Raw genomic sequence first — 21,374 nt, 5'->3', positions numbered from 1 at the left:
TCCGCATTTGATAACTATGATCAAGAGTAACTTAACAGAATAATATTAAACAAAATGGCATACAATTCAAAATCAAGATGATAAACTTACTATGACAAAAATGTCAAAGCCATTTTCGGTGGCCTTTGTCTACATATGCACATTATTGAATGTGATTTTTGGACTTTTCCTGATCATATGACTCACATGTGATGCACTACTCCATATGAATAATATTATTCATATTATTCCTGATCATATGAATAATATTAAACAAAATGGCATACAATTCAAAATCAGGATGATAAACTTGCTATGACAAAAATGTCAAAGCCATTTTCGGTGGCGTTTGTCTACATATGCACATTGTTGAATGTGATTTTTGGACTGTTTCCTGATCATATCACTCACATGTCATGTACTATTCAAAATTGTGGAAAGTGGCTATTATTTGCCGAGGAATGCATTGTTCAAATCGCAGCATCCTAGCTGATAAACAGGGGCGTTGCATTTCACTTTCATGCATCCCAACTGAGAAGAAAATAACATGTTCTGTGTTCTCTTATTTTAAGAGAAAGTGATATTATTCTCTCATTGAATTTTGAGAGATATTGTAAGTTTTCTTTCACATAATAAAAATCTTGCTCAACATTTTTTTACCTAATTGATTTTTTCACGTAAATTTTGTGTATCACTTTAATTGATATATTTGTACGTGATGATTTCTTGATCAGTGAAATTAAGATAAAGTTAATTCATATTATTAGTTACTAGAAAAATGGTTCAAAAGGCATAAGCTTAAATTTACGGGAGAAAAATTTGCCTCCAAGCACTGAGACTATGTATATATCCTAAGTTACGTGGCTAAAGTCTTAATATAAGGGAGAAAAAGAATATCTTATATTAATTGAGGGTTGAAATTGAAGAGAATAAACGTAAATTTCAGTACACAAACTGCTTCCAATGCTCCGTTCAAGGTAATAATGGATTGATAACATAATTAGATCAGAGAGACTGGATATGCGATATGCTGTTTTGCAAGCATATGCATCTCAAATAGATTAACGTTTATGTGCAGAAATAGCATTATCAGAAAAACTTACGGGTTCAATAAGTGGAGATCTAATGAATCAATAAGCAACACAATTGGTCCTGATGCTGTCTTTCGCCCACTCACAGGCCAAATTTTTTTTAAGTTGACCTATTGCTCTGGATAGTTGACACAGGACAGAACTCAAGAAGTGAATAAATTAAGATTATCAAGGCAAGGTAATGTTACAAAGTAACATGTATCACCTATAAAACTCATTGAAGTAATGGCCATGTTAAAAAGTAGATATTAATTATTTCAAGGATTTTTTTTTTTCATTCCTCTTTCCTTCCCATTAATGATATAAAATAATAAGCACAAGAAGTATCACAGCCTCCTCATCTTTCCTGTTACTTTCCTTTGTGTCCCTTCCTCACAAACTCAGTCTTCCCTTTATTTGCAGCTATAAACAACCTACATTTGTTCTTGCCAAAGATTGTATCATATTAAGAACACAACCATTACCATTTAAAGACAAATTAACACAACAAAGCAAGATCCTGTAAATTTTGAAGTTAGAGCTATGGATAAAATAATTTATTGGAGATCTTCCATTGGATAGCACCGGCCATACATTAAAATTGCCATAGCAATATAGCTGGAATAAATAGTCCATTAATCAAGAAGGGATGCCAAAACCTTGGAAAGACCTACCAAGGGTTGCTGGACTTTTTTAGTGGACTCAAAGCTCATAATTCTAAAGTTTGACCAAGAACTGTGCCTTCACCATGCCTAATGCTTCACAGGAATGGCAGGTGGAGAGAAAAATAAGTAAAAAGCAGAGAGTATGGTATAAGCTGCAACTCTTAGATGTGTGTTGGGTAGAAACCATTCACGGACATTCCTCCATCAACACATATAATCTGGCCAGTGATGTATGACGATGCTGGTAGGCAAAGATAGGCAACAAGAGAAGAAACTTCTGCTGGATCTCCGAGGCGCCTAAGAGGAGTTCGAGAGTACACCTCTTCCAGATAGTCTTTGTTGCTGAGCACCTAAATGAAGAGGGGAAAAGTCAGATTACGTTTTATATCTTATTGCCGAATTAGTCTTCAGTGTTTTAGAGAATTGTGCAAGTTCCAGCCAGACCAAGATTCCAAATGCAATGCAACAAAACAAACCCAGCTGCAATGTTCTTATGCAGGGAATGGAAAACTACTGACTACCGTTAGAATTTTCATGAAGCTAATCTGCAGCACCAAATTTAGGTCCGGATAATCACAAAAAAATTAAAACTTAGGCCGTAATCAAGCAAAGAAAATGTCCAAGATGAGAGTATTATTTGATTTCTATGCCAAGAAAATGCAATTTGTGGGTGAGAGAGTACTAGTTGTACGTCCAATGACTTGGGATGATTTTAGATTCCAGATCAAATCCCGGATGGTTCAATTATGGGATCAAAAAAAAGTGTCCAACTCACAAAATCAACTCGAATATTTGGAAGACAGTAAGAATCTATTATTTCTCTCTGTTTCTACTATGTAGTGTAAATTTGTTTGGTCTAAGAGAAGCCACGGTTGTGCATTAAGCAGCCTTACCAATGAGATTTTGAGGACATGCTTGCTGAAGAGTTATTGTTCCAGAGGACTGGATTCAAGATAAATTGCTGGGTTATTAATTCACCATACAACAGCTTTGCAGCCATCTACCTAAGATGGCACTTTGGCAGGAAGAACATTGAAGGAAAGAGATTGATTATGTATATCTCCCAATATACCAGATCAAATATGTTCGGTTGAAATAGAAACTCACAAAGGGAATTTATGACTTACATAAACGTTTGGAAATGGTAGGTGTTCTTGTAATTTCAAAGGTGTTCTGTTTTACATAAGTTTTCCATGCGCCCAACCAATTCTTCAAAAAAGCGCTAATATTACTATTCCATGATACTAATCAGTGATATGGGTAGCTCATTCTAACTCATGGTTAAAGGATAAAGAGGGAAGAAAATTACTTGCTCCACCATTGAAGTTCGGATGTACCAAGGTGCAACTGCATTACTCCTAATATTGTCTTTTGCCCACTCACACGCAAGATTTTTTGTAAGTTGATTGATTGCCCCTATAAACCAGAAAACAAACAAATATTCAAAATTTAATAAACTCATCAACATCAACATATTCGTAAAGCAAGCTGCAATACATCATTGAATAGGTAAATTACCTTTTGTTGCTCCTTGAACAGACATTGACTTCAGTGAGACAAAACCAGAAACAGACGAGATGAATACAACACTTCCCACTCCCGATGCTTTCAGAAGTGGATATGCAAGTTGGCATATATGAAAGGTGGATCCTAAATTGGTATCAATGAGACTGGAAAACTCTGCAGTTGTGAATTCTGTCATTGGTTTCCGAATGTTTGTCCCTACATTATTTATCTATACATCAAATCAATCAGGTTTATATATATATCAATGCAATATTGAGCAAAGTTCTAAACAACTCCTATTTTTCTGCATTCTAGAGCTCACAACATGCTAATTGTAAATGCATGTTTTGACCCTTGATAGCAGAAAAAAAGAATGAACACCACAGTTATGATTATGAACATCAAATACAGGAAAGAGAGAAAAGAGAACCTTACAAGGATGTTGAGTTTCCCATGGAAGACAGAGGAGACTAACTCCATCAGTGCCTCCCTCTGATGTGGAACAGACACATCACAAATTGAGCCAGTAACCTCAAAACCCGAATCATTCCATTCCTTCAGGCACTTACTGAGTTCATCTTCATTTCTGGCACAGGTATGCACTCTTGCCCCAAGCCCCATCAATTCCTCCACAATGGCGTGCCTTTTGCATACAAATACCAAATCTCACAAGTTAACATGAGGAGCTGAAAAGGGTCAGAAATAGAAGGAAAGATGCGTATTAAAGTTCGAATCTTGGTACCCAATTCCGCGTGTTCCACCAGTTACGAGAGCTGTCATCCCCCGAAGAGACCACCTATGCTGTGTTGGGGTACTATTCGTGGGAGAATGCAACATGGGTTGGCACCTAATTGGTCTCATGCGAGTGGTTTGTGATATTCTTCTAAGCTTGAAAGAGATGGTTGTAGGAGAATCAATGCGGCTTGATAGTAATGGAAGAGTGGCTGTTGAATTTGGGACAGTACAGAGAGAAGCCTGATGCATTTTGTTCCAATGATTGTCGAAACATTCGACGAGGTTTTTTTTTCTTTTTAAGGAAATTTGATTTTCCTTTAGATTATCTAAGTGAAGTTGATTTCAACATCAGTTGCGGATGGAGACCGCTACATCCTTTATTAAATCAGTTTTATGTTTCTGATGTTATCTACTGACGATAATATTTTCAGTACTATATCCGGTTGAGTAGTTGTTCCTTCAAAATCAAATTATAAATTATACATTTTTGAACTGTAGTTACAATTTTTTTTTTTTACTACTTCTTACAATCATATTTTAACGTTGATTTCCGCCAATCAACGGTTATTATTGATTCATAATAAATAATTAATTAATGAGTTTAATTTACAAAAATCATAACCGTTGATTGACAGAAATTAACGGTATTAAGACATGATTGTAAGAAATTGTAAAAAAAAAAAATTATAAGTATAACTTACTTTTTTTGAAAAAATATTTTTTTTTTATTTTTCTCCAAGAAAAATGTTAGCACAGATGTTATATTTTTATTGATGGAATATAGGTACAACATAATATATTAAATTACTATTTTTATATATATAATAGTGTGTGAGATTTATATTTTTTTTTTATTTTCTTTTCATATGATTCCATATATTTTTATATATATAGAAAATAATTATATTTCTTTATGATACGAAAAATATTAATCTCCTATTAAATGTGCTAAAAAATTATCCATTTACACTATTGTTATCTTTATCGTTATATCCTCTAATGGCACTGAATATGTGCTCCGTCATATTAAGTGCTGCCATTCCTTGTATGGTGCATTCATTTGTAAGTAAACGTATTTCCAAGCCGTACGTAAAAATCTGACCCGGCGTTCGATTCGATCGAGGTTAGAGTATATGAGATTACAGATTCAATTGGAAGATCATGGATCACTTTATTGACTTGGTTTTATACATTAAAAAAAGAAAACATATTTGACTCTTCAAATTTGTGTGCAATTTTTTTTTTTTTAATAAATGTGGGACCCACTACTAGTTGAGTCTAATTCAATTCTCATGTAACATGAGAAAATCAAACCCCTTAAAAAATATAAATATATATTCTATACGAGAAATTTAAAAAAATCAAACCACTAAACATTAAAAATTCAAAATATACTTAACATAATTCAACCAATTATATTCACAAGTCAATATTTTCACGCTAATCAAAGTATAAAACACATTCCAATGAAATTAATGAAAAGAATATCATCAAACTCAGACATCTTTTTTTCCTTCTTATGCACCTACAACAATATGTGAAAGGAGATCCTTTATTAAATAGAAAAAAGCAAAGGAGAGGCGACGACACGACAAATTAACGGTAAAAAGAGAAGAACCATCACGGTGAAGGAGATCACCAGCTCAGGGAGACTGGGTCTAGTTCTGGAAGAGAAGATTGAAAGAGAATAAGAAGAACGATTCAGATTTAAGATCTAGTTCTAAATCTAGGCAGCAACGAATTTTGTTTTATTTTTCTTTTCTACACATCAAACGATATCATTTTGTGTATAATTTTTTTTGTAAAAAATAAATGTAATAACACCCTTTGACCCCTTTGACCAGGGAGTCACAAGTTCAACCGGAGGGTTTCGAAGATTAGAGGGGTCAACTTGCAAGTAAAGTCTAACTACTAATCTAAACCTTTAAAGAAAGAGAGTCAATGATTCAGTGGGGTGGAGTTTTAAAAACTGGTTCAAAGTCCTCAATTTAGGTAATAACTCTTAACTCCCAGCTGAAAAGATCAACTAATTCATGTCCACGCTTAGAAATAGTGTAAAAACAACCTCACTTAAAAAACATAATAACAAAGATATCTGAAAGTATCATTTAAAAGACAATATATCTAATTCTTTTCCACAGCTCTTCTGATTCTTTTGTTTTGATCTTAGTGGATCAAAATTATTGTTGGATCAGTGGACTTGTAATAAACTCGTACTTTATGATGTTTTAAAGGGTTAAAATCACTTTTAAATCTAGCCCAAAGTATGAAAATTTGAAGCTATTTGGTTAAGAAGATTTAAAGTAAATATTATTTTTGTCCACAACAAATTATACGATACCCGCTTTAGTCCCTAACAAATAAAAAAGCTATTCGTTGAAATCGTGGTTCCTCACAAATTCAAAAAAGATCTACATTAGTCCCTCAAAAGAACTAAAATGGGTTCACTTTGAATTTCTTAGGACCACGAATAGCCTTTTTATTTGTTAGGGACTAAAGCGGGTATCGTAAAATTTGCTGAGAATTGAAAATGATATTTACTCAAAGATTTGACTTTATTTCTATGACATATGTGATTAATTTTTGCTAATTTTACAAGACAATTGAGTTGAATTGAAACAATGGTTAAGTTAAAAGAACTTAAAACGATAAATGAGTAAAGGTTAGGATAGAAGAACTTAAAATGATAAACGAGTAAGGGTTAAGTTATGCCCAAAATAAAAATTTGCTATGAAAAGGCTTATAGAGTCCAAATAGTGTGCTACAACACCCTATTTGATACGAAGAATACAATATCCAAATCCATCATCTTTGATATAGAAAATGGACAAAAGACATGTTTAGGTAGGTTTTCACTAAATCGTTGCTATTCATTTATCGCTTTAAGTTCTTCTTAATTTAACTCTTGCTCCAATTCAACTCAATTGTCTTATAGAATTAGTAAAGATTAATCACATATGTCAGCATAAAGTTAATATATTATTTTAGCCAAATAATTCTAAATTTTCATGCTTTAGATTGGATTTAAGAGTGATTTTAGCTCTTTAAAGTATGAAAAACTACAAATTTATCAACTAGTGGTGTTCGGAGATGAGACGATTATAAATGCTGGCAGATCAATGCACAAACAAGAGACCAGACGCCAAAGCCCACTGATAAAAATAAGAGTTAGGGTTTTTAAGAGAGATACATGTAAAGCGTAAACCTTATTTATAGATGGTTTTACTTGAAAGTGGATCAAGCTCTCACGTGGCCAAAAGGGGCTCATTATACGGTGCAGAATATTTTATATATTCAATACATTCAAAATATACAATTTCCTATTAGAATTCATGTTCGTTATAAAGTGAATTAAAATTTTAACTTATTCATTTGTCATGATTATAAGTGTTAGAAATTTCCCTTGGGCAATATTAATTAATTTTCTGTTTTAAAATTAATCGAATTAATGAATATTCCAATTGTATTATTTTGATAAGCCCGTTGTATAGTATTGGGCCTAGTTGGGTAACACAGTATATCCATTAGTGTTTGATTGAGTTTCTGTGATGAGTAAACCCATCAGACACACTGTTGATTAAAATTTTGTCAGGTCCCCTCTCTAACCTATTTTATATTGAGGTTAAGCCTCATGAGCCGTACTGTTCCCATCGCAGAAGGCTGTCATTTTGAAATAGGTTATAGAGATGAAGATTCTAGCCGTGAGATCAAGGTTCTTCGTTCAGTAGATAAGATGACCCATACACAAATTTCTCTCAAAACGAAATTTGATATGTGGTGTTTTATCTATCATACATGTATCGATCTTTATGTTGAATTATTACATGAAATATCTTATAATAAGTTCTAAATTCGATCGAATTAGTGTTTAGCTTAAACAAATATATAAACTTTTAGAATAATCGGTAAATATTGTAAAATCTATAATTGAAAACATTTATATTTTGTATATTGGACTTCAATCAAATTCAAAATATAGAGTGATGTACCTGTATAGAGTATACATTGGCCATAATCTCCTCCGCATATTTTTCTAGTTACAACAAATCGAAGGTTCCTTTCTGGGTTTTGTCATATCTATCAAAATGTATGTGTTAATAGTTCTCCCTTCATATAATTTTTTTGTTGATACACAATGAAACTTAAACCAGTCAAAGCAAAACTACATGTCAGTCACGCAACTGCATGGAAACCCCACAGTATGTTTGTACACTAATATATATATATATATATATATATATATATATGCATTTGGTTTGAACTTGATATTTTTCAAATTTAAATAAAATTAAGCATTTAATTTGAATGTGATCGAAAAATAGCTCGTTACACCCCCAATATTCACAGTCCATATTGATTTTTTGGTTTATTCTTACAGTGTCACCAAGGGCACAAGCAAAGTAATCAAGCTTGCTTATAAGTTGTTAAGGAGAGAAAAGGTGGTATGGGTTGGTTATTCTGTTATAGTGTATTGATATATGACTTATATCCCCAAGGTTCTAAGTGCCACTTTCGTACTTTATTTGTAGCTGCATCGACTGTGTATGACTCATCAATATGTCCAACTAACTTAAGGCTTTAGTAATTTCCATGTGGAAGACGTTCAAGCCTACCTTTGCTGTGCCAGCTGGTTGGTACAACCAAGATAATTTGCAAACCCTCCGCAATTCTTATTGTTTCCTTTTATATATATATATATATATATATATATATATATATGAGGCAGGATCCTTTGACACCGGTGTCAAATTTGAAGTTTGATACCTCATTTGAGAGCCGTTAGATCAAAAAAGATCAACGGTGTCACATGCTTACAAATCAGAGTTGTTGATTTTTTTTGATCTAACGGCTATCAGATGAGGTGTCAAATTTAAAATTTGACACTAGTGCCAAAAGATCCTACCTCTCGAGAGAAATGTTTATCTCATGTTACAAACTCATCGAAATCCGAGCCAACATTTTTTTCTTTTTCTTCTTTTTAGTTGTGAAACCCATTTAATTATATCTCTACATGAGACAATGTTATTTCACGTAACATGAGAAAAACATAGCCCATATATATATATATATATATATACACACACACATAGGTAAAATCATTTTTGCAGCTGCTCTACGTACAACAACGACAGATGTATAGTTATGATTTCCCACATTTAATGCTTTCATCTTTTGTAAGGTTATGATTCCCTGCATTTAATACTTTCACATATATATGAAAAATATTTGATTGCTGCACACACAACAGCTGCATAAATTTAAATCCTATATATATATATATATATATATATGGGAAAAACATTTCTCAAGTTGCTTGAGACAATGTTATCTCCGGCCATCCCAAGACTACGTCGTTTTGTTTATTTATTTCCTTATATTAATTGATTCACCTTTGAATGGTTATGATTCCTTTTTTTCTCTCTTCCTTTATCACCATTGATCTATTTTTGTACGGTTATGATTTAGTAGCCGAAAATAACATTGTCTCAAGCAGCTTGAGAAATGATAAGCCCTATATATATATATATATATATATATATATATATATATATATATATATATATATGGGCAAGTTATATTTACAAGCTTTTTTGTTACAAACTCTTATAAACTACACTATCTTCTCCCGGGAGAACACTAGGTTTCACTATGTTCTCCCGGGAAAAGATTTTAGATAAGCTTATCTACAGCTACCCATTTATAACTATGTTTTCTCGGGAGAACATAGTTGTAACATTAAAGTTGTTTTTTTCTTTCTCTCCACGTCAGCAGACAGATTCTGAAAAGTAAATGAGAGAGAAAAAAAAGCAACTTTTAATGTTATAACTATGTTCTTCCGAGAGAACATAGTTATAAGGGTAGCTGTAGATAAGCTTATCTAAAGTAGCTGCATAAATGTTTACCCCTATATATATATATATATATATGGAAAAAAATATTTCTACAGCCACTTTAGATAAGCTTATCTACAGCTACCCCTTTATAACTATGTTCTCCTGGAAGAACATAGTTATAACATTAAAGTTGTTTTTTTTTCTCTCTCCACGTTAGCAGACAGGTTCTGAAAAGTAATTGAGGAGAGAGATATAAAAGCAACTTTTAATATTATACTTATGTTCTCCCGGGAGAACATAGTTTTAAAGGGTAGCTGTAGATAAGCTTATCTAAAGTGGCTGCAGAAATGTTTACCCCTATATATATATATATATATAGGGATTTGCATTTATCATTTCACATGACACAACAAAGTTTCCTACACACATAATATTTTGTGGGGCCCACACTTTTTGAAGAAAAAAAAAAACTATGGCACGCAAAATGAATCTCTATAACATTACACAATCACTTTTCCTACAACATAACTCTTATAAAACGTACCCATATATATATATAGGGAAAAAAGTATCTAATGTTACTTTAGATAATTTTATCTAATATTCACTAAAACGACGTCGTTTTGAAGTTGAAAAATTAAAAAATTAGAATGATAAAGACTATTATAACCCTGAAATAAATTAAAATTATAAATATATCATGATTTCCGCTCCAAAACAACGTCGTTTCGGCGAACATTAGATAAAGTTACCTAAAGTAACTTTAGAAAAAACAAACCCATATATATATATATGGGATAGGATCCGTTTTCAAACTTTTTTTGCAGATTACACTAAGTACGATCGGTCGTACACTGCATGATTAAAGTAGGACCGGTCGTACTTAGTGTAGTTTGTAAACAAAAAAGTTTGTAAATATAACTTTCTCCTATATATATATATATATATATATATATATATATATATATATATATATATATATATATAGGGAGATTATATTTACAAATTTTTTGTTTATAAACTCTTATATTTCAATCAAGAATGTATAACCGGTCATACTTAGTGTAATTAGTAAAAAAAATTTATAAACAGATCCTTCTCTATATATATATATTTTCCAATTAATCCTGTTGAAGCAGAGGAGGGTTCTTCTAAGATCATTCAACATTAATTGCCATAACAAGTACCAAGTCAGCTTCAAATTCAATGTTCACGAGAATCAGGACGGCTAATTAAACATGCAAACATAGTAGACTATGTTGGACTGAAGATTATGGAAGAAATCAAGTAGCAAACACCATATAAAATTATAAATTACGGATTATTTTAATTGACTTCTCCATAGTTTCAATATAAATCAAGACTGTTAATTTTATTTTGATTTTATTTAATTTTAGATTCGTCTAAACTCTAGAGTATATATTTTGAAGTTTCAGGACATTGGAAGGCATTAATCCGGTTCAACTTTCAATAAGCTTTGATAGAAATGGTAAAAGAAAGTATTAAAAAAACAATATTGACCGAGTTATATGTGTAGTTCAGAAGATTCTCTCCCGATTGTGTTTTGTATAACATTAATAAAGTGGTGCTTCAAGCATATACAGGCATGTGTTAAGAGGTGGTTCATGACAGCATGCATGCAGCTTAACGCAGTAAACTATTTAGTTGTAATATATATGGGACGGGGGAAAATAAAATATTCAAAATTTCCGACTATTTTATAAATCAAATGGTCATGCAAACGATTGCGTGATTCTTTAGATGACCTTTTCATCTTGAGAGAAACCAATCTGACCTCGTACAAATATTATTTTACCTTTTACCCCACAGCTTGGGATAACTTGCTCTCACAAAACATTTTTATTTTTTGCTTTAGAAATTAGCACAGATTAGCAGTATTATTTATGGGTACGGTGTTTGTCATTTTAAATGACATAAGTTATGTCATTTTAGAAGATAGATAGACACAAAAAAATGAAAATCATGAGAGAGAGAAAGTGAGTGGCTTTTTTTAATTTAAATTTTAAATAAAAAAAATATTTTGTGTCTATCTCTCTCTTAAAATGACATAACTTTATGTCATTTAAAATGACAAACATTTTTTCCATTATTTATTTATTTTTGAGTTAACCCAATCCAAATTATTCTTTTAGGCGAGTTGGCTTCCTCCAGTATTGTCACAGCCTTCGACTTTTTGAGTCGGTTATGAGACTAATCCGAAGTGCGGGATGAGTTATAATGAAAATATTTAAACTCCTCCTAAATGTAACATGTGATGATCGAACTAAGACTCTTTTCTTTCCATCTACTTAGCTCTCTTGCTACCAACAAAACTGATACATTGTCATTTGTTTCCACACCATACATATCAATCTCAAATAAGATCGTTTCATTTTAAAAATCAATATTTAATCAATTTTTTTTTCAAATCTTAATGAAGAAGTATAGAACTTGGTCTCTTCTCAAATATATTAAGCGTTCGTTTGGTTAAAGTTCTGTGGAAGCAGAATGAAGTCAATTTTCTAACTAATGCGGTGAAATAACAACAAAAACTGCACAGGTAAGATTTTTCAAAATCAATTCTAATTAACTACTAAAATTGATTTTAATGATTATGACTAACAAGTAACTTATTCGGTGAATTAAAAAGATTGATTTAGAGATGAAAACCATTGATTTTTTTCTAAAGTAATTTACAATCAACATTATAAACTTTACTTTAAACAAAGGAGACTCACATATTTCAAATCCTTACAAACACATTAATTTCAAAAAGTGATTTTACTTTTACAGTACCAAACAAAATTAAAAACTAAAACCAATTTTTTTTTTTTTTTTTTGCCTATTCAATTTTGTTAGAATCTAATAAAAACACTAGAAACAAATTAGAAAGCACACTCATACAGGAAACATATATACGTTAGTATGATAATAATTACACGAAAATATGGTTAAATATATATATGGCATGAGATAAGATATATTTACAAACTTTTAGTTTACAAACTTTACAAATTATACTAAGTATTCCTGAGAGTACATTCCTAACCGAGACTACTCCCGGGAGTACATAGTGTAGTTTGTAAAAGTTTGTAAATATAACTCTCCCTGGTATAAGATATAGGATATATTTACAAACTTTTGGTTTATAAACTTTGCAAATTATACTATGTATTCTCGGGAGTACATTCCTAACTGAGTGTACTCTTAGGAGTACATAGTGTAGTTTGTAAACAAAAAATTTGTAAATATAACTCTTCCCATATGGTATATGTAAAAGGAAAAATATTTCTCCAACCATTTAAGATAAGCTTATCTCCAGCCACCCCTTTTAACTATGTATTTTCGAGAATATATAGTTATAATCTGTTAGCTGACGTCGTGAAGAGGGAGAAAAAAAAACTTTAACGTTATAACTATGTATTTTCAGAAATATATAATTAAAAAAAATGATGGAAAATAAGCTTATCTCAAATATGAAAATATGTTAATCCCATATATAAAAACTTGTTGATAGTAACATTGTGTTTACGCTACAATACTTGGAGGTAGCGTAGGCAAAAAGCTACATTCCAAAATACTAAAAAAGAAAAAGCTACATGCCAAAATGCAAACAGACAAGTTGTTCCCAGTACCATGACCCAGTTTTACAAAGCCTTAAGCTATATTGTCCTTTGCTATAACTCAAGCTGTAAAACTTCCAAGAAGTTACATTCTCATTACATGCCATTGGTCTAGAATAACGTTAAAAATAAAAAAGCAGGCCTTAATTTGTATGTGCAATGTGCCCCACTCCACATATAAAAACCACCACATTTTCTCCCTGTTGACCATCTCTATTCCTTTCTTTATCTATACGAATTACTTCATTATCATTACATAGCTTCAAAGTTGAAACTAATCAAATAATAATGGAGTCTGATCATGATCATCATCAACCAATATCAGAAAAACCCCTCGATGGTGATGATCAAGGTGCAAGTCATGTACCATCATCCAGGTCCTACGAGTGCAACTTTTGCAAGAGGGGTTTCTCTAATGCACAAGCACTTGGGGGTCATATGAACATCCATAGGAAAGACAAAGCAAAACTCAAGCAACAATCTTCAAACCAAACTCAACCATCTTTGGAGTCTAAGTCTGGTGAAGAACGCAGCAAACAAAGCTGGAATTGGAATGTGTCTCAACAAGACTATGCCTCCTCCATAGATGAAACTCACATGAGGCAGCTTCCACTCTTTGCTGAATCACCAAATAGCAGTGAAACGCAAAAGCCACAAGGTCAAATTCATGGGGATATTGCTACAGAACGTTCCTCATCTGAGTTAGACCTTGAACTGAGATTAGGGTCTGAGCCACGGGATTTATCTCCGGCTACCGGTACCAGAAAATTCTATTGAGTTCAATGATCAATACATAATTATTTGTACATGTCCAAGAACCCTTTTTATTTTTCTTGGTAAAAAATTCATCTTATTCTGTTTGATTTGTTTCTCACAACAATTTTAATGATTATGAGCAATGTTTTGTATTCATTGTATATGTTAAAAGAAGTTTAATGTTAGATCTGATCGAAGTTTGCTTCTTTTGATTCTTTTTTCCTTTGGGTTACAACAGTTTATAGTCGAGTCTTTAAAACTGAATTTCTTGCACCATCATTATTCCAAGTATGGAACTCAATGTCTCAAACTGTAATATTAAAGTAATAGATTCTTAATTTCTTATTCGTCTCTTGGAAAACAATATTAATATGTCACTTTGCCTCCTTGGCTTGTTGTATATAGATTAGGCTTAATTTCATATTGGATATGATGTTGCTTATAATTGAAATAATATATTTTGTTTCATTGCACACAAATTTTGTTTTCGATTAGAACCAAGCGAACTAGCCTTGTCATCTTCAACCATCGACAAGAACAAGGTAATTTACTTGCTTTTCTTATTTATAATTCGTTAAAATATTTTCATTTCTGCTTAGTGCATGTCAATTAATAACAAGAAAACAAAAACCCTATATACGTCTTTCTAGTTTTCATCGTTTCATGCATTGATTTCTCAAGTTAATTAAGTTGCTGGTTCATTTCAAGTCGTAGACCTGATACCCCAGTAACGAGTTACTTAGTCCTTTAATTCATAGAAATTCTTTCACTATTCGTGCAATTCATTCATGGACTCTAGTATCATGGAATTACTCTGATAAACCTCTTGAGCTTCACATAGGAAATTAATGGAAATACAATTTGTTTCCTGTAGTTCTATGAAATCTAAACGCACGACATCATCATAAGGGTATATATAATTAAGCATTAGGCTCATAGACAGTACAAGCATATAAGCATTTCGATGATGACCAATTATGAAGCTTAAGACACGACTAATTAACCTTGTTATTTGTATTGATCCTAGCCTCCAAGATAATGTTCTCACTATATATTTCGACTTATCTACATCCACTCCTCCAGGATATGTACACAGAAGGAAAGCATGCATATATCATTACCGAATACAATCTTGGGGAAGCTCTATTTGCCAGAAGTTACGTCCCTTAAGAAGGTAATATGTGTATCATTCTTTTCTTTAGGAAAATATGTATCATTTGAATAATTAAGTAATTAATCTAGTCCCATGCAAGCAGAAGTATATTTTTGAGTCTTGCCTAATTCCTAAAATATTTGTAAAATTTTGAGTTACCCCCATGTCCCCCACGGTTCAGGAACTGGATAAAAATTTCCTGTCCTTATCGTTGTCTCTGCGCGCGCTTGTATATATACACACACACGAAGAGAGATTGTTTTCAACCAAGGAACATGAAATTTTAGGACTAGATTAATTTCAGCAATTAGATAAATTCTTCAAAAACATAAAATAAAGATCCCATTCATCATCGTATATATTGTGCGTTTAAAATATATATACCGTACTTAAAAAGTCATTGCTAACTTTGTAGTTAGCATTGATTCAAGAAAAACTCTAGCATGCTCCTTTGGCATAACCTATCATCCATTTTATTATGTTAATGTGTCTAAAATTACATGAATTAATGTGTTTAAAATAAATAATGGGAAAAGTCATCTGGATTTGTCAAATGGTGAAAAGTTTGGATAATTTGCAAGATGTGATAAGTTCGAATTTTAGCGCCTCCATTATATTCAATAAATCAAAAAATTTGGCAGAATCTTTTGCATGCTCCTGAAGCACAATTGCTGTATTGTATGCTCCAGAAAATATCTTTACCAACATTAATTTAAGTTGGTGTCCTAAAATTTATTAAATTTGTTTAAAATCAATAATAAACTTCATTTTTGAATTATGCATTAATTACAGTTTAGCAGCATATGATAATATCTTCAGTTAGGGCACTCGACTGTAAAAAATGTTTATTAGATAATTTTTTTTTTCCTGATTTCCAGGTGAAAACATTTTGCTTAGGACAACAGAAGTCATTTTCTCCCATTTCAAACCAGTGAAATAATTAATCAGAATTTTATTATTATAAATTATTATTACAGTAACATAGGAAAATGGTTCTAATTAAAGATTTCTTTTGCACCAAATAACTGAAATCATTTTCCACATACTAAATCATTAATTCCAGCGGCTGATGTGTAGTACAAGAAAACAAAGCTGTCAAACACGAGACAATGGCAGCTTAAAGGGCTCGGCTCGGCGGGCCAACCCGCCCCACCAGCTAAATGGGGCGGGGCAGGCTCAGTTTTCAACCCATCTCAAAAGCGGGACTGGGCGGGGTGGGCTCATTTTTTGACGGGTTGATGACAGGCATAAGCGAGCCGAGGCGGGTCAGTGTAAAATAGGTAATAGGTTCGGGCTGGCGGGCCAACTCTCCCAACTCGCCAAACGGGACAGGACAGACTGACTCATTTTTTGGCGGGTTGATGGCGGGGTGGACCGCCCACTTTGCCATCCCTACTTTCAACCACCGGAGGTAGTATTAACCAACTTGAACTTATTTAGTGTACGTTTGTATTATAGTTTATAAAATTAATTTTCATAAACCTGATTTTCTCAATTTTGATTGAAAGTGAATTTACAATGAATCGATTTAGTTAAATACTTTTATTTAAAAATTAGGTGGATATTAGTATTTAATTTTGGTCATAAATGTTTCCAACCTACCACAGCAACTATTTTTCACTACTATTCAAATCATGATTTGAGACCAAAATCTCATTAGACATACCTCAAGTGAAATTTTACTAAACATCTTAGTTTAAGACAAAACTAAGTTTGCACCCTCTAAACCATCATTTGAGATGAGTAAAGTATAATCCAAACACAATGTTACAGTTGCTGAAGCAAGGCACGACCGTGGCCAGAGGCATTAGCAACTTGCTAATAGCAAGAGTCCAGAAGATAAGGGAAAATCTTTTTTTTTTTATTTTTTCTCCCCTACTAATCTGATTGTTGCAGGGTTCTAAACCAGTAAAACTACATAAATATTTTGTTTCAAAACATAGAACTTTACAAAACCATACACATCCAACCAAATTATCTATATGTTAACAGAGACTCAAACAACAGAGTTTTACCCTGTGCAAGACATGTTCCATTTCCACTAGTCATCGTCAACATAGATAGTCTCTTGCTTGAACAGGCCACCAAACACCTTCCTGACCTCCTTTGGTTTCTCTGCTTGCTCCTTTGGTTTACGAGCATCGCTTCTTGGAGCTGTTTGTTTAACCACTGCTTTGTTAGGAGTGAGACTCCGAGCCTTGGCCTGTCCCCTTACAGTGGCTAGCTGCACATTTGTATTCTCATCCTCATCAGGCTTTTGGATTGAGGTAGAAATCTGTGAGCTGAACTTTTGCCAGGAGAACCCTGCACCAAAATCTTTTGCCTTGTTCAAGAGGCTTTCCACCGAAGCCCCAGCTGCCTCTGCCTTGTCTTGGGCTTCTTGAGCTAGACTAGCAGCCCGGGCTTCTTGTTGTGAAAGCTTTTTCACCTCTTCTTCAAGCTTCTTTGTTGTTTCAGCAGCTTCACGGGCTTTTTCAGCAGCCACTCTTGCCTCTTCCTCTGCTTTAGCTTTCGCTAGCAGTTCAGCATAGGCTTTCCTTCTGCCATCCTCAGGAATAGTGCTGTAAAGAAACTTATAAATCAGATAGAAACACATACTGATCCTCCTCAAAGGGGAAGCAAAGCCAAAATCATCCACCTGCTATAGATGAAAAACAGAAACAACTATCTATATTTAGCTGATTTACCTGAAAAGTTCATCTACACGCCTCAAGGGGGCATTTGGATCTGTATAAACTTCCACAACCTATTGAAGAGAGAGAGAGAGAGGGTACCAGAAGTAAAATGGTCAACCGAAAGCTTCAATCTTTTAGCTTTATAAATATGCATGGCCGTGTGAGGATGCTAATCATCTCAGTTAAATATCAACAAACACTAGAATGCATTATGTAAAAAAATGATACCTTGTTTTCTGCCACCTGGGTGTTGGAAAAGACATCAGCAACTAACGATGCTATCTTGGACTTTGCTACCTATAATAACCATCATTTTCTAAAAAACTATTACCTACAAATATGGAAATAAGGATGTAAAGGGAGTATAAAGAAGACACAATTTTTTCATTCAGAAATTATGGCATACATTACATTACTTTATAGTCGTTCGCGCGGGCTCTTTCTTCGCCAAAGACGACCACATTATAGGAACTCTCCGCAGAGAAATCATCAGTCAAACTTGTCTTGATTAAGGTATATTTGACGTCTGTTTCAATCACTTTCTGCAAAAACTCTTGTATGGTCAATGGCTGAGACCGGGAGAACAGGTTGTTGAAGAACGAGGAGATGCCATCCAGTACATTGTAGGTTGAGTTGCCGGCTGTGTTCTCGTCATAGATAACAGCCACGTGGCCAACACCCGCCAGCTGTGCAGCCTGAACTACTTGCAAGGCGTCTGACGTGGAAACCTCGGCGGTTGGACCATTCTCTGTGGAACCAATGGTGACAACCACTTTGCTGGCATTGCCTATTGCTTTAGCTATTGAGTCTGCATCATCAAAGCTTGATTGCACAGCGTTTAGACGCTTTGCCTCTTCATTTGATATAATCTGCGTTTACTCCAAATGGAAAATTTCATAAAAACTCAATCTGATGATGGCCAGTCACCACTTTCTGCTTGCTCTATATATCAAATTATCAATCTCACATTACGATATTGTAAATAAAATCTAATCTACATCACACTTGTTAAGATATATAAAATCATTAATGTAGTCTCACCCAATAGCTTAAGCTTTTGGGTTGAATTGATTCTTTACATGGTATGTATCAGAGCCTCGTGTCCCGGTTTCGCGATCCTCGCTGCCCCCCATTTTCTTTCACCCACTTTCTTTCAGGTGGAATTTCTTAGTTCGCAAGGTAGGTGAGCCTGTGCATTGTCCACCTTTCAAGTCCAGTAGACTCTCGTGTGAGGAGGCATGTTGAGATATATAAAACTATTAATGTAACCTCACCCAATAGCTTAAGCTTTTGGGTTGAATTGGTTCTTTACGACACTAATCTGAATTCCTCCACAGAATAGGAAACAGGAGAACCAAGTTACATGCAACAGTTAGTACTAATTGGTTGATTAAGAGGCTTACCCTGTATTGAGCAGCAAGACGAGCCAGTTCTTGTGCAGAACCAAGTTCAGGGACTCCAGCTCGTACACTAAAACCTTCCCTTAGCAGTGTTTGTGCAATGCGAATACCAGCCTGGCCTGTTGCGCCAGCAACAAACACGGTTGAAGGATCCTTTCGCCTTGTGTTTCCAAATGACAAACCTGGTGAAGAAGGGTTGTTCACAACTGGGATCAAGGATGTCACATCAGGTAACTTTCCAAAGTTGAAACGAAAAGGGTTGGATTTGGATGAGCCATCAGCTGGTTGGCCTCCTTCTTCAGGAGAAGAATCATCTTTAGGTTTGCCCACCCCAAATGAAGGGAATGCTCCAGACTTCTTAGCAAAGACTCTGAGCCTTGGGCTCCTGAGGGAGTGAGACGAGGTTGGTAACAGAGATGAATTGGAAGTGAGAGTGGGAACCATGGATGGATACAGCAAGATTTCCAAGTTCACCCTCGCCTTCAATTGTAGTATGTATCTTTTGGCTTGTGTATCTCTGTATCTTTAGCTCATAAGCACAATCTATTACTTAGGCCTTGAAAGATTAATTTTGTTTGGTCTGTGTGTGAATTATCTAAATGGAAGAGGCAAGCAGAAGCTAGCGAATTGGCTTTAGCCACGTGGTCAGGGTTTATCCTGCAGAAATATCGAACACCAAGCGTTCGAATAGCACATAAAATGACGCTCTATTTTCACACATGAATCAAAAATAATCAAAAAAGAATCTTATGTGAATTTCTCTTCGTAATTTATATTAAAGTTCCCAAAAAAAATCACATTCATATTTAAAAATTATTAACTATAAAGATAGAGTGAGGAAAAACTAAAAAAGTGGATACTCGTCCTTAGGAGAAGTAATTAACTATATGAAATTTATTCACAACAGGCGAAACATTCCATTGAATTACTTGCACTTTTTTTTTGCTTAAATTAGAATTATAACAGGATCAACAATCCAGATTAGGTTGTGACCATATGCGGAATAGGACGCGATATATGTGCCGCTTGATTGTCACCAGGCTAGCCAGATTTGGATTAGGTTTGCGAAATCTATCGAGGAAAATATTTTTCTTATGTCGTAGAAAAAAAGTTAAGTCATACCATAGAAATAAAATTATAAGTGGAACCCACAGGTAAAAGAAAAGAGAAAAAAAAGTGATGAGACCCAATACCTTTTTGTGTGTAAGAAAGTTATTTATCTCATGTAAAATGAGATAAACATAACACATCTATCAATATAGTATAATAGTTTCATTTTCTAGAGTACTGATGGGTTTACGAGCAATCTAACTACTAAATGGGGTCTCCATCATTCATCGCGGTAATGCAGGATGTTTTAGAGTAAGCTTGTCTGGGCCTACAAGAGAATATAGCATGGAATTTTAGCCCAACTTCCAGCGTCCCCCAAGGATCCAGTTCGAGTAATCCTGGACGATGCGCCATGTGAAAAACCCAATGTAAAACTGGGTAACTAGAAAATATCACGTCCTTTTTTACTCACTCCGTCCTACTTGTTTGAAATAATAATTTCAAAATAATGAATATCATAACAATTTTTCATATAAAAAAAAATTCATGACAACCTTTAATTACGTTTAAAGAAAAAAACCTTAACATTTCTTGTAACAACTTAAATGTGGCTATCAAATGAAAATATAGTTATTCAAAAAATCACATGTACAATGAAGAATGCAAAGTAAAAACTAATGAATTATACCGATCTCTTAAGATTTTTTAAACCTACGAAAAGTCAGAACCAACCTTAAAATTTGGGACAAACAAAGATCAGAAGGAAAATATAGGTCTTAGCACACAACAAAGGAAAATTGAAAACACAAACATTTCTTTGAATGCAACAGGCACACAAACAGATCCACCATTCCCCATTAATATCACCACCAACATATAAGGTATTAACATTGCAATGAAGCAGGGGAAATCAAAACCAATTGATTGA

General features: G+C 33.6%; 3 protein-coding genes across 3 annotated transcripts; 1 reads left to right on the top strand and 2 right to left on the bottom strand.

The window, feature by feature from the left end:
* Positions 1-1,732: 1,732 nt before the first annotated feature.
* LOC133311445 (tropinone reductase homolog At2g29260, chloroplastic-like) lies at positions 1,733-4,204 on the bottom strand. Its single transcript, XM_061512499.1, has 5 exons — positions 3,963-4,204; positions 3,656-3,863; positions 3,233-3,449; positions 3,024-3,130; positions 1,733-2,064 (listed from the first exon to the last, which is right to left on the bottom strand). The coding sequence occupies exons 1-5, from the start codon at positions 4,202-4,204 to the stop codon at positions 1,876-1,878; spliced, it is 963 nt and encodes a 320-aa protein (XP_061368483.1). The 3' UTR covers positions 1,733-1,875.
* A 9,496-nt stretch (positions 4,205-13,700) lies between these two features.
* On the top strand, positions 13,701-14,189 carry LOC133311444 (transcriptional regulator TAC1-like). The gene has a single exon (XM_061512498.1). The coding sequence runs from the start codon at positions 13,701-13,703 to the stop codon at positions 14,187-14,189; it is 489 nt and encodes a 162-aa protein (XP_061368482.1).
* Positions 14,190-17,160: 2,971 nt separating this feature from the next.
* LOC133311421 (protein PLASTID TRANSCRIPTIONALLY ACTIVE 16, chloroplastic) lies at positions 17,161-19,942 on the bottom strand. Its single transcript, XM_061512473.1, has 5 exons — positions 19,400-19,942; positions 18,413-18,865; positions 18,225-18,293; positions 18,009-18,067; positions 17,161-17,882 (listed from the first exon to the last, which is right to left on the bottom strand). The coding sequence occupies exons 1-5, from the start codon at positions 19,838-19,840 to the stop codon at positions 17,363-17,365; spliced, it is 1,542 nt and encodes a 513-aa protein (XP_061368457.1). The 5' UTR covers positions 19,841-19,942; the 3' UTR covers positions 17,161-17,362.
* Positions 19,943-21,374: the final 1,432 nt, after the last annotated feature.

Source organism: Gastrolobium bilobum, unplaced genomic scaffold, assembly GCF_033153095.1.
Source record: "Gastrolobium bilobum isolate Gb01-03AN ecotype WA unplaced genomic scaffold, APGP_CSIRO_Gbil_v1 utg14925, whole genome shotgun sequence".
Classification (NCBI taxonomy): Eukaryota; Viridiplantae; Streptophyta; class Magnoliopsida; order Fabales; family Fabaceae; genus Gastrolobium; species Gastrolobium bilobum.
Note: the sequence above shows the minus strand (reverse complement) of the source record. Positions and strands in the feature narration are given on the sequence as shown.